The sequence below is a fragment of the Geotrypetes seraphini genome, chromosome 12 (genome assembly GCF_902459505.1).
Source record: "Geotrypetes seraphini chromosome 12, aGeoSer1.1, whole genome shotgun sequence".
NCBI lineage: Eukaryota > Metazoa > Chordata > Amphibia > Gymnophiona > Dermophiidae > Geotrypetes > Geotrypetes seraphini.
The window spans coordinates 118,239,800-118,253,729 of record NC_047095.1 but is presented as its reverse complement, the minus strand read 5'-3'; the positions used below and the strand labels follow the sequence as shown (position 1 = coordinate 118,253,729).

General features: G+C 43.6%; 1 protein-coding gene across 4 annotated transcripts in view; it reads left to right on the top strand.

Moving 5' to 3' along the window:
• ATAT1 (alpha tubulin acetyltransferase 1) overlaps positions 1-10,189 on the top strand; it is a 28,622-nt gene extending 18,433 nt beyond the window's left edge. For 2 of the 4 annotated variants that reach the window (XM_033916909.1, XM_033916910.1), the window contains exons 9-12: positions 2,247-2,457; positions 6,032-6,156; positions 7,374-7,440; positions 9,267-10,189. In XM_033916909.1, the coding sequence (XP_033772800.1) occupies positions 2,247-2,457; positions 6,032-6,156; positions 7,374-7,440; positions 9,267-9,663 (800 nt within the window). In that variant the 3' untranslated portion in view covers positions 9,664-10,189. The other 2 variants (XM_033916911.1, XM_033916912.1) reach the window with 1 other exon arrangement.
• The last annotated feature ends 3,741 nt before the right edge of the window (positions 10,190-13,930 follow it).

Below are 13,930 nucleotides of genomic sequence, written 5' to 3'. Positions count from 1 at the left end.
ACCCTGCTAAGCTTATTGCTTTTAACGAACCATAATAAAAGGTGTAGAAAAACATACCAAACCATCATAAAAGTTATAGAGAAAACATACTGGGTTGAAAAGAAAGAAAATAGAGAATGACACGGGGGGGGGGGGGGGTTCTCTATGCAATGCTGGTACTCTCTTGTGGCTATTCTCAAGAATGCAGTCCTACTAATTTTTTTTTAATTAGTTATTTATCAGGATTTATTTACTTACTGTTTTTTAGAAATTCATCCAAGGCAGTGTACAGCAAGAATAAGCTGAACATAGGCAGTAGGCAAATTACAGAATTAAACATTCAAATAACAAGGAGAAAAGGAATGGGATTTGATACACCATTTATTTATTTAGTTGGTTGGTTAGTTTTCTATCCCGTTCTCCCCAAAGAGCTCAGAACGGGTTACAGGTTGCCATTCATAATATACAGTTAACAGGTTACAATTTTCTATAGTTACAGTGCAAGGTTTTATCCTAATTTGACACATACTAGGAATCTAATGCCAATATTCATAATATACAGTCTCTGTGTTTTACAATCAAAGTGGTTTACATGTTATATACAGGTATTCTGTACGTGGAGCAGTGGAGGGTTAAGTGACTTGCCCAGCGTCCAAAGATGCTGCAGTGGAAATTGAACTTGGTCCCCCTGGTTCTCAGGGCCACTGCTATAACCATTAAGCTTCTTATGAGGAGAGTGTGGCATAGTGGTTAAGAGCTACAGCCTCAGCACCCTGAGGTTGTGGGTTCATACCCTGCACTGCTCCCTGTGACCCTGGGCAAGTCACTTAATCCTCCACTGCCCCAGGTACATTAGATAGATTGTGAGTCCGCCAGTGTAGGAATGAGGCTTCACACAAGGCTCAGAATGGAATGAGGCTACCCTAATGGATGGTATCTCACCATTTTATTGGGAATCTTAACTCCCTTAATTACTTAGCTAATGCTATGCAAGGTTACAATTTCATCATGCATTTACAGTGCGGATTATAACAAGGTAACTCATTGTTTACATATCTAATGTGATTCTCAAAGCTACTATCTCACTTGACATCTGAATACATCATAACAGTTACAATAAAGTGATTCCCTTGTGTACACTTTTAATATGTCTATAATCTTACTATAGCATGTGACAGTCCAAGGGTTATAATGCATGCTCCTTAAGCACCTCGTGATTAGCCTTAAACTCATGGCCTGCTTTTGCACGTAGGCAAAGTCTGATTGTTGCCCATATAAGGAATAGTTAAACAAGATAAGGAATAAGATAAGGGTAGACTTGTTCAGGTTAATATGTGACAAGGATCTTGTGACAAAAAGGGAAGGGGGAATGCCTCAGCATTTTGTCACAAGGTGCTAACATTTTCCTTGCTTTGTCTACGTGGCAGGAGGGGAAAGGGAATGAGAAAGGATTCATACTTACACAGGGCCTTAGATCAGTGTGCTGACCTTGCCCTGGTTCAGAACTGCATCCCTTCACGCCAGGAAGTGCCTTTACATAAAACACTTTGAATATGGTTGTTAAACAACAAAAAGGCGGTATACAAGTCCCAACCCCTTTCCCTGATGTCATAATGCCTGCGAGCCAACCTCATCAGTGATGTCACAATGGTTTCATTGTTCTATACTTGGCTCACCTCTGATATTGTATTGGAGGAGAGTGTGGTGTAGTGGTTAGTTACAGCCTCAGCACCCTGAGGTTGTGGGTTCAAATCATGTACATTAGATAGATTGTAAGCCCACAGGGACAGAAGTTACCTGTATGTAAACCACTTGTTGTTTTGTAACTACAAAACACAGTATACAAGTCCCAATCCCTTTCCCTTCATATTGTGGCATGGCATTCAACTTAACAATGTCAAAACAATATACAGTACATTAAAATATCATAATAGACGTCTCAGGTTGTACATGGAGGTGGAACATGTAAATAGATAGAAATAAGAGGGACTAACTTAGGGAGAAGTTGCTTAGAGAGCCAAAAAGGTGCTGCTAAATGATTTCTGTGAGCGTAGGAATGGTTAAGCAAGCCCTGCTGTTTATTAGGTTGGTAAAGTAATGTCGTCTTGCGTTGAATTTTTCTCTGACTACAAAGCAGATTCTGAATCTATTGCCTCCTGTTTGCACCTATCCTCCACCTTCCCACCCTCATCTGCGTTTTGTGAGCTGGGCCCCTCCCCACTTTGGCGATGGCATAACTCTAGTCTCTCTCTCTTGCCTCCCTGCAGTCCTGAAGGAAGAAGAGGAGCCACCCTGGCCTTTCAATCAGTCACGGTCTCTGACTCGCTCTAGCAGCGTGGGATGTTCCCCGACCAGAGGGGGCGCACCCTGTCCGTTGAATGAGCAGGAGGTCATAAGGGGCCTTCGCCTCTGCCGTCCCAGCTCCCACCGCCAGCTTATGAATGGGGACTACGAGATGGCCCAGAAGAGGAGAACCAGGTAAGGAGGAAAGGCAGTCTCTCCAGAAATGTCAGGTCTTATATCTACTAGCCCTAAAAATATGTTTGATGGATAGAAGCTTGGCACTGTTGCTTGAGTCTGCATGATCTGAAGTCTTGAAGGCTGTTAAGAGTCATAAATAGCATTGTAAACGACAAAGATACTTCATTTATCACATGAGGGTGATATTAATTACTCCATCTGGTAATTGTTATTGCATGCAAATGGAAATCAATTCAAGTCAGTGCCCACCGCTTTGAATGTAAGCTTTGAAATGCCAAAGCCACAAAAAGGCGGTATACAAATCTCCATTTCCTTTCGCCTTTCCCTTTCTGATGAGGAGCAATCAATATTACAATATGTTAACAGAGTTGAAAGAGAATCTCAGCAAATTCTTGTGGTTTTATTGACTTTATTGCTGCCATATTTGATGTTAATCCTCGATTCTCAAATCCAAGAACTGAAATTAATGGATAGAACCAAAATACCCGACATGGGATCAGTGTTTAGTTAATCCAGCTGCCTCAGTGGTATGACTCTGCTCACACTTTTTGAGTCTAAATGTCACAGCTGACTGCTCCTTCTTCTAAGTTATAGTAGAGTTATACCTCCAATACAGTTCGATTAACAAGGAGCAGTAAAAATCTCATTCAGCTTTCAATATGTCTTCATACTATATATGCTGGCTGTAGATTTCCATTCAAAAGAGGGGAAAAGACTTCGGACTCGCTTCAAATTGTTTCAGACAACCAATGCTGGTCAGTTGAATGGGATTTTTAATCATCGGACTTTGAAAAACCCTCTTACATTCTATCAAAGTCAATATAAACTATTCAATTCAATATAAAATCAAAACAAGGAGATTTAGCCTTATTGAAGGAATCCTTTTTTTTCCAATTCTTTATTCATTTTTAAAAAACTTACAATAAGTGTGACAGTATGTATAGCATTTAAAACTCAATTACAACACTTAATATTCTGTTAAAATCCTAATCCCTGGTTGTTAAAGCTACAGCCTCAGCACCCTGAGGTTGAGGATTCAAACCCACGCTGCTCCTTGTGACCCTGGACAAGTCACTTAATCCCCCCCCCCCCCCTATTGCCCCAGGTACATTAGATTGTGAGCTCACTGGGACAGACAGGGTAAAATGCTTGAGTACCTGAATAAATTCATGTAAACCTTTCTGAGCTCTCCTGGGAGAACGGTATAGAAAATTGAATGAAAAAAAAATTAATAAAATTAATAGATTTTTAAAATTTTAAATATTCAGTTATTGGATTTGTATTTGGAACCAGTGACTAATTTTAAACATAGCCGTTATGCAGAGAATCTCAGTATATTGTCATGATTTTTTTTCTTCTCTGTTAACATTTTCTAATATTGATTTTTTTTTTTTTTTTTTTGCTGCACACACAGCCTTTAGAGAGCTCAAATTGTCTTCTTTGGCTAATACAGTAGAATCTCAGTTATCCAGCACACATGGGGATTGGTGAATGCCAGATAACTGTTTTTCTGGTTGATTGAGAGTGCTGTGTTAGAAACCTTGTCTAACACAGATCTCAACTTCCCCCCTCCCTCCTGCCCCAAAGCACCAGCGCGTCGACAGTCCTGAGCCACAAAGTCCCCTCCCTCCTTCAAGCCCCGAAGCAGCAGAAACAGGCGGAGGTCCTGAGCCACAAACTCCCTCCCTCCCTTACCTGAAGCAGCAGCCGGTCAGCAAGAGACAGTGCTCAAAATAGGCTGCTCGCGGCCAGCCCTGGCAGGGCCTTTCCTCTTCAGATAAGGATGGGGGAGGAAGCAAGGGAGCGATGAGGGTTTCAGCTCCGGATCGTTACCTGCTTCTGCTGCTTTGGGGCTTAAGGGAGGAGAGTTCATGGCTCAGGTTTTTTTTTTGCCAGTTTGGTGAGAGTGATTGTTAACTGATCTACTATGCTAGTGTTCAGTGTTGATCCTGTAGATGCTATCCCACACAGAGAAGTGATTTTGCTGAATGGAAATGTGTAATATCCTGTCAATGTATATATATTGTGTTAGTTACCTTTTTTCTCTTTCCTCGTTCCTTTCTTTCCTCTCCCTCTCAGTTCTCTCTGCCGCCCAGACAACATCCACCATTGACTTTGTCTGACTTCTAACATCTCTTTCTTCATTGATCTGTCTTTGATAATTTCAGTGCCGATTTTTTTCTTTTTTAATGACAGGAAAGCTCTTGGATGTTTTCTAACATTTATGAATATAATATTTATTTATTGGATAAATGAAGGAGAACTTTATACATCTATGGCACATGAGCTGATGTGACACTTTTTTTTTTACCAGAGCTGGCAGGGTCACACTTAGAAATGGATATTTAAGTAACAAAATGGTGTTTAAGATCCAATGGGGTGTGACTGATAGCATCACTAATGTATGGGGGTTTTTTTAATGCATTTTTACCTCCTTTCCTGAGGGATTGACATCATAAAAGCCTTTTGGCTCCTGACTTTTGATTGGCTTCTGCCATGTCAGTGCTGGCTTTGTCAGAGCCTCTGACATCATAAAGCCTTGTCAATTGATCTTCTTCAAAAGCGCTGACATCATAAAGCCTCTTCAGCTTCTGTCATTTGATTGGCTTCTGAAAGACCAGTAAACATTCTGGCTAGTGGAGCCTTTGTTATCATAAATTGTCTTTAATTTCTGGTTTTGATTGGCTCAGGAGAGATTAGTAAGCATTCTCTTGGATTTGAAGCCTCTGATTTCAGCTCTGCTGCTTTATGCCTGTCATGTCTCTTGATTTTTTTTTTATTTTTTTTTTTAAATTTTCAATAAAGTTGTGTTTTTTTTAAATCATATTGGAGCGTGTCTGTTTATTTAAAGCACATGAATAGGAGGAAGACAATGGTGATGTGGTATCTTGCTTCACCTTGTGATATGCATAAGTAGTTAGGGCAGTGGTTCCCCAGCCTGTCCTGGGGGAACCCCCCCCCCCGGCCAGTCGGGTTTCCAGGGAATCCATGATGAATATTCATTGCAAATATCCTGAAAACCTAACTGACTGGATTTCCCCCAGGATGTGTTTGTGAACCCATGGGCAAGGGCATGGTAGTGCAACAGTGTCCCTCCCCCACACCTTTCCTAGTCGGGTGCTTCTATTGCAAGTACCAACAGCAATCACCTTGCTGCACAGGCTAGAGCTGCCTCCTGTAGATGCCCACTGATAGCACAGGGAAATAGACTGTGATAAAAATGTGTGTTTATTAATTAAGAGAAGACAAAAAAAAAAAAAATCAACCTCTCACTAAAGTGAGCAAGTTCCAGCCTATGAGTTTCTGACTTCTCTCTCCTCTGGTTCTTTTTATTCCAGTTTAAGATTTTGTGTTCTGGCATCACATCCCATCCCATAACATTTTCTTTTTGTTTCCATTGTTCCTCTTTGTCATCCCTTGCTGGTCTCCCATTTCCCGATTTGTTTCTTATGTCATTTCCCCTCCAACATACCCCCGTCTCCTGTTCTCTCTCCCGCTGCTGCTGCTGCTGCTGCATTTGTCTGCCTCGCTCTCCCCCTACCTTTCTCTCTTATCCTGCTTTCTCATTCAGCGATGATGCCGTCGAGAACCCGCAGCACTGCATGGGAGCACTCAAGTGTTTGTACAGCCGCTATGGAGAAGCACTACCCCTCCTTCCACACCCAGGGATCCAGATTGGCAGTGGCCTCAAAGCAGGTTAGTGAAAGCCAAGAACCCTGCTAGCCCCCTCTGGCGTAGTAGTTAGAGCTACTGTCTCAGCATCCTGAGTTTGGAAGTTCAAGCCCCCGTGCTGCTCCTTGTAACCCTAGGAAAGTCACTTAATCCTCCACTGCCCCAGGTACATTAGATAGATTGTGAGTAGAGAATGACACGGTGGCGGTTTACCCGCGGCCACCACATTTTAGCCGCGGGTCACCCGCCGAAAACGGGGAAGAAAACTAGCAGTCGCTGCGGCTTCGGGGACAAGGCCATTCACCGCCCGCGGGGCGGTGAATGGTCTTGTCTCCGCAGTGAGGTATCAAGGATCGCGCGGTCCCCGCAGCCACCGCCCGCCCGCCCGTAGCATTTAGCCAGCTCCCTCCCTCCACCTCACCTTAAATTTCGAGTTTTCCGGCTTCCTTTTTTCTGAGCCGCACGTGTTCAAAAATCCGTGCATGCGCGGCTGCGTGAGTCAATCAATCTTCTCCTCTGACGCAACCGGAAACAGGAAGTTGCAGGAGAGGAGAAGTTTGATTGACTCGCGCAGCCGCGTGTGCACGGATTTTTGAACACATGCGGCTCGGAAAAAAGGAAGCCGGAAAACTCGAAATTTAAGGTGAGGTGGAGGGAGGGAGCTGGCTAAATGTACGGCTTTTTGAACGCGTGCGGCTAGGGAAAAAGGAAGCCGGCAAACTCGGCTTATATGGATGCTGCGGGGACGGTGACGGGGCGGTGAATGGGATGGCAGTGGCGGTGACGGGGCGGTGAAAGGGATGACGGTGACGGGGCGGTGCAGAGGATGGTGGGCCGGGGACGGGGCAGTGACGGGGACAGATTTTTTCCCCGTGTGATTCTCTAATTGTGAGCCCACCGGGACAGATAGGAGAAATATGGGAAATTCAAGTTTCAAGTTTATTAGGTTTTTATATACCGGCTATCAAGGTTATCTAAGCGGTTTTACAATCAGGTACTCAAGCATTTTCCCTATCTGTCCCGGTGGGCTCACAATCTATCTAACGTACCTGGGACTATGGAGGACTGAGTGACTTGCCCAGGGTCACAAGCAGTAGTGCAGGGTTTGAACCCACAACCCCAGGGTGCTGAGGCTGTAGCTCCAACCACTGCGCCACAAACTCCTCCTGAAATACCTGTAGGTAAACCGTTCATTGCTATCAGCTAATCACAAAAAAAAAAAATTCTTCTTCTATCCACAGAGTCCTTAGGGAAAGGAGACCAAGAACTTCCTGTGTCGAGGGGCAGGTTGAACAGTGCAGATTCTCGGTAAAGATCAACCCATTCCTCACATTTTAATTTTTAAAGTTTAGATCACTTGTTTCTAAAAAAAAGTAGTACAATATAGCAAACTATGGGAATTTACCAGGCAACATTAATGCGTATTTACTGTAGGGGGAGGGCAGTGGTCCACCCTGGGCCTGATCTTTGTAAAGCCCGCCCACCTCTCTGATGCGCACCCCTTCCCTTCCCTTGTACTATTTTTCCTGCACGAGCAGCATTACAAACTTGCTGTCCTTGTCGGTGTCGCATCTCTCTGACGTCACTTCCGGGCCTAGGAAATCCTGAAAACCTGACTGGAATACGGCTCTCGAGGACCAGAGTTCCCTACGCCTGGGCTAATAGTACCTTAAAGCAAAAACAACCAAACTCAAACTTCACACATGCCTCCATTGGCAGCCAGTGCAGCTGTCGGTAGTAAGGTGTCACATGATTGAACTTCTTCAGTCCGAAAATCAGTTTGATTGCTGCATTTTGCATCATAAACCAAGATTCCGCTGTACATGGCAAGGGGGAGGGGCAATGAAAAAAAATTTGGGAACCATTGACTAGTATTCTAATGATCAGATTTCATAGCACATTGGAAGTAGATATTTAGGGGTGGGATGGGGAATGTATATTATTTGAAAATAGGAATTTGAAAAAAGGGGGGATTTATTATATATGATAAGATGATTTGTTTGAAATTACAAATGTCATGTGATAATTGATTATAATATGTATAAATCATTTGTTGTAAGAATGCAAAAATGAATAAATTAAAAAAAACAAAACCTGCTAACGCAGGGGTAGGGAACTCCGGTCCTCGAGAGCCGTATTCCAGTTGGGTTTTTAGGATTTCCCCAATGAATATGCATTGAAAGCAGTGCATGCAAATAGATCTCATGCATATTCATTGGGGAAATCCTGAAAACCCGACTGGAATACGGCTCTCAAGGACCAGAGTTCCCTACCCCTGTGCTAACGGAAAGGAATGTGCTGTGCATACTGGTAGATGGGCAGTGGGGAAAGAGAGTTATGCTTAATGTAAAAAATGAGAGGCAGCAGAGAGACTGCTATAGTGGCTGTGTGTATGGGAGAGTTAGCAGAAAGATATACCAGTATATGTGAGGGGGCATGCTGGCTGTATGTGCTGAAAAAAATCATGACATGCTGCCTGTGTTTGGGGAGTGGGAGAGGCGAAACAAAGAGGGACAGATTTAAAGCCTTGATTTTTATTTTTTTTTAATACATGACCCGCAACAGTTTGGGCCATTTTAGTCTCAAAACTGCCCTCGACTTAGGACAGACCTACTGTATATCTTATGTCGATGTTCCTTTCTAATTTCTAAATATTGTTTTATAGCAAATTTTGATAAACAATAAATGAGCTGCCTAGAAGTGTTAACAGGCGGGGTAAAAGTTATTGAAATTAAATTAAGCCAGTTCTAACAGCGGTGTCCACATGACAGAGATTTCAGGCTGGTGAATCCTCGCCCCTAGGTCCTAAGAGTAGTACATAAGAGTGGTAGTAAGGCAATCCCAATCACCATCTAACTGGTTGCCAGGAGAAGCCAATCAGATGAAACTATGGATTACAATTAACAAGGCATCCTTACGTTAGCAGTTCATGGCAGGCAGAAGGGAAATCAAAAAATCTGAATAAATGGCACACAATCACATCTGAAAACAGCAGTGAGAATGATGCCTAAAGACACTGCACATTTGGAGGGGGGTAAATTGCAAAGAAGGGTTAAAACAATTGAGGATAAAAACATAGGACATAAGTCTGGGAAATTAGCTTCTCACCCCTCTCTTCCTCTTGTGTTACACAGAATCTATTGTACACAGGATGTAAAACTGGAATCACAACTTCCTGAAGCCCACCTTCCACTAGCCAGTCCTTACAGGTCGCCAGAGCCACTACAAGCAGAAGCTCCTGGGGACGGCACAGGCAAGACACCACAAAATAGTGATACGGAAATCCTTCCCCAGTCTCCAGTGATCTTTGTTCGTCCTTGTGCCGAGGACTCCACGGCACAGGTCCAGCTGCATCAAAGCAAAACCACAGAGCAGCCCAGCCCCTGCCTGCAGCTGCTCATAACAAACCCTTCCCCACAGCCGTTCCTGATGAATACGTGGAACGGCAGTCGTTCCTGGACTGTTGGACTTCCCATTGACGCGCAGTGGGTCCGCTGGAAGCATGAGTACAGGAACACCAGACCATGGTGAAGAAGAGGTGGGGAGGACCTTGGGCCTTATATCACTTAAATGCACTTTAATCTTAAAACACTTTTTACATTTCTCATTCAGATAAAAACATTGTTTTTCTACAAAGATGGCTGTCTGTAGTGTTTTGTAATTTTTCCTCGCAGGCTGAGCAGTGATTTTCAACCCAGTCCTCGGCGACCACCTAGCCAGTTGGGCGTCGGGATATTCACAGTGAATATGTGTGAGATCTGTTGGTGTGTAATATCTCTACTGCATGTAAATGTCTCTCATGCTTATTCAATGTGAGTATCCTGAAAACCTGACTAGCCAGGTGTTCTCTGAAGCTTGAGTTCAGTGGCGTAGTAAGGGTGGGGGGGGGAGAAGTCTTTCCCGGGAGCCGCTTTGGAGAGGGTGTAGCCCCCTACTTGCTCCTTCCTCTTCCCCTTTGCTGCTTCGTAAGCCTCTGTAATGTTCCTGGCATGAGCAGCAACCCCCAAGCTGCTGTCACACCAGTGTTGGCTCTTCTGTCACTTCCTGGACCTGAGCCTAGGAAGTGACGTCGGAGGAGAGCCGATGCTAGCACGACAGCAGCTTGAGGGTTGCTGCTCGCACCAGGAACGTTACAAAGGTACGGGGGAAGGGAAGCGGCACTTAAAAAGGAAGGAGAGTGTGGAGGGGGTGGAGAAGAGGGTGGGGGCACCACCGCCCTGGGCGCCTCTTGCCCTCACTACGCCACTGCTTCGGTTGAAACCCACTAGAGAGCATGCCATGGGACAGATTGGTTTGTTTATTTATTTATGATACTTAGTTATCAAACTGCTGTTTGCTTTGTTAATAATCTATGTCATGAATATATTGTATATTGAGAGTAAGTTGATATTTGTTAGGTCTTGAAACGCAATTATGAATGTTTATTTTAATGGAAACCACTTAAGAGTATAGGTGGTATATAAATTTTTTATATAAATAAATAAAAATAATAAAAACAGTTGACATACAATGCATACTGTACTATTGCATTATCAAATCACACTGGTTATTTTAAAACATAACATTGTGCTTATTGACCACGTAACCAGAAGTTCTTTTTTTTTTTTTCCAATTCTTTATTCATCTTCCATCAAGTACACAATATTACATCAATTGAATCATACACAATCACTTGAAATCACCAAGAAGTAACCAGAAGTTCAACGCGGTTTACAAAAAGTTATAAAAGTAAACATGTTACATGAAATAAGATGATTCGTTAAACAGTCAAATATTTAGAAAAAAAGATAGGTCTTCAATTGTTTTCTAAAATGGCCCCAGGAATGGCCCCAACAAGAAACAGTTTAAAAAAAAAAAGGAAAAGGGGATGGGGAAGGCACAGGTAAAGCTGGATTTAGAGGTATCCAATCAGATCTTATGCTTTAAAAGACCACAGACCTTTCCCCATTTAGTCAGAGCCTTACTGTGCACAGCAGTCTCTTATCTGTACCCTTCTTCTCTACTGCCAACTCGAGTCTACGTCCCTTTTCTCTTGCTGCACCTTGTGCCAGGAACAGACTACCTGAATCCATACGTCACGCTCCTTCTCTGGTAGTATTCAAATCTAGGCAAAAAGCCCACTTTTTCGAGATTGCTTTTAACTCCTAACTCCCACTCGCTTGTAAAGCACCCATGCCGATTTTATCATTCCCTCTCTGAGAAACTTCCTAACACCCTACAGTACTTCTTTAGCGTCCCTCCAGATTGGCACAGAAATGGATGGGTTTACACTCCTCTGCCAGCAGGTGGAGACTGAGATACTGACTTTTGACATCAGTACAAGTGGACTGTGCAGTTCCTCTTACAATCAGTCTTTTCTCAGTCTCCAGCACTTGGAGTAGTAAGATTGTGCAGTCTGTTTTGGGCCTGTTGGAATCTGGTTAGGAAATTTTTCTGGTCCCTTTTGCTGTCCAGATAGAGCTTGGGGGATCCTCCCACCATTTCCCCCTATCTCCCCAGGTTTTCTGTGTTTAGGTCTACAGTTTAGAGCAGTGTTTTTCAACCTTTTTTGGGCAAAGGCACACTTGTTTCATGAAAAAAATCACGAGGCACACCACCATTAGAAAATGTTAAAAAATTTAACTCTGTGCCTATATTGACTGTATATAAAGTAATTCTCTTGAATAGGAATCAAATAAACACAAAGAAAGTATTTTATAATTACTTTATGATGAAATATTAAGTAAACAGACTAGTGAAAAATTATAAAATACTTTATTCAGTGCGAAACCTGGGCCTGTTTGGCTGAACACAAAGCTGATATTCTGGCTGGAATCGAAGAAAGACACACACGTAGTTCTTCGTCAACAGCTCTCAGTCTCTCTCTGTATTTGGTTTTTATAGCATACAAAAATAGACAAATATACCCTCCATCCTTTTTATTAAACCACAATAGCAGTTTTTAGCGCAGGGAGCTGCGCTGAATGCCCAGCGCTGCTCTTGACGCTCATAGGCTCCCTGCGCTAAAAACCACTATTGCGGTTTAGTAAAAGGTGACCATATTGTAAAATATAGACAGCAGATATAAATTCAGAACTGTGCATAGTAAGTGAAGGGAAGTTTTCATCTCTGGGAATTTACCCAGTTAACTATTAAGTTATTTGGGCAAATTCCTTTGAAAACTGTGGTAATACTGCCTCCACTTTGCTAAATTTAAAATAAAATCATTTTTCCTACCTTGTCTGGTGATTTCTGGTTGCACTTTCTTCTTCTGACTGTGCATCCAATCTTTCTTCCCTTCTATCAGCCTGTATGCTTTCTCTCCTCCACACCTCATTCCCTCCCCCAACTTTTTCTTCCTCTCTCCCTGACCTTTCTTTCTTTTTTTCTGTTTCTCTTCTTTCCTTCTGTTTCCCTGCCGTTCCCCAAGCCACTGCCGCTGCCATCGGGGAACAGGACCCACCAATGGATAACAGGCCCCAAAGCCGACGCCGACACATGCTCTCCCTGACGTCAATTCTGCAATCGGAGAGGAAGTTCCGCCCATCCAGGCAGCGATTGGCTGGCCCGAACTTCCTCTCCAACTGCAGAATTGACGTCGGGGAGAAGAAGACTTATCGGCTCGATAGATTAGATCGCCAAGACAAAGTGAGTCCTGGGTGATCGACTCACTTTGCCTTGGCGAGCTACTGGCGCCCCTACCTCGGGCCCCCTGTCAGCTCCGGGCCCCTGAATGCAGGACTGGTAGTACTGCCCTGATGGCGGCCCTGCGGCACACCAGGCAACATCTCGCGGCACACTAGTGTGCCGGTGGAAGGCGACTCGACCCTGAGAGACCCTCAGGACTGTAAGATGGAAGCTCTACTTAAACGCAGTTTTGATGTAGCTGTCCAGGCAGCCTAGGCTTATTTCTGGTGGTCTGAATAGGTTTTTGACTGCGAGTCAGCTGATTGGTCCTAAGTGGATCGGGAAGTAGCTAAGATGTGCTGGTATCTCTCTGATGCCATATATGATCTTTGAGTGTAGCTGCCCGCTGTACCGTGATTTCAGCGTTGGTTGGTGGATGCAGCATCTAAGGGTAAACTCAGTAAGTTTCCCTTTTGGGGCTTCTTTCTCTTTGGGGATGAGTTGGATAAGCTGGTTTAGGCCTTGATACCCTGAATGCTGGAGGACCAACCTTACCAGGCATCGTGAAGTAGTTCTGCCTGGGGTTGTTTGCAGGTACTGCCCTGGCAGGGGCGTGACCTCTTTTCCAGCCAGGGGACATTTCTTCCAATGCATGCAGTCCTCTCTTGGGAACCCAACGACTTATTGCGGGTTCTTCCCCTGGTTTTACTGGGGATGGGCAGATTACATTGTAAGTACCATACTGCCACTTGTGGGAGGAAGGCTTATAAGCAATGCACGAGTGGTTTCAGATTTTCCTTGTTGTAGATCACAGGACATCTCTCTATATGGCCATAGGTGTCAAAAAGGAAGAGAGCTATCTAAATTTTCCTTTTCTCTATGCTTCTGTCCCTAGCAAGGTGTCTGAGGCAATAGCAGAAAGACTTGCCCAAGATCATACTGTAATCTGCTACTAGACAGAAGCAGTGCTGTATATATTATATGAGGTATTTTCTCTACCAGTTTAGTTTCTTACCTCCTTTAACCCAAGGGCAGGGCTACTACAACCGGCATTACAGAAGACACATACTCTTCAAGAAAACTCTGAAAAAAGAAATAATACCGCAAGTCTCAAACTCCACCTCTCACTAAAGCCAACTACCCCAAACAAATAACCTTACCCATTTCTTACTCTTTTTGAAAATGACCAATT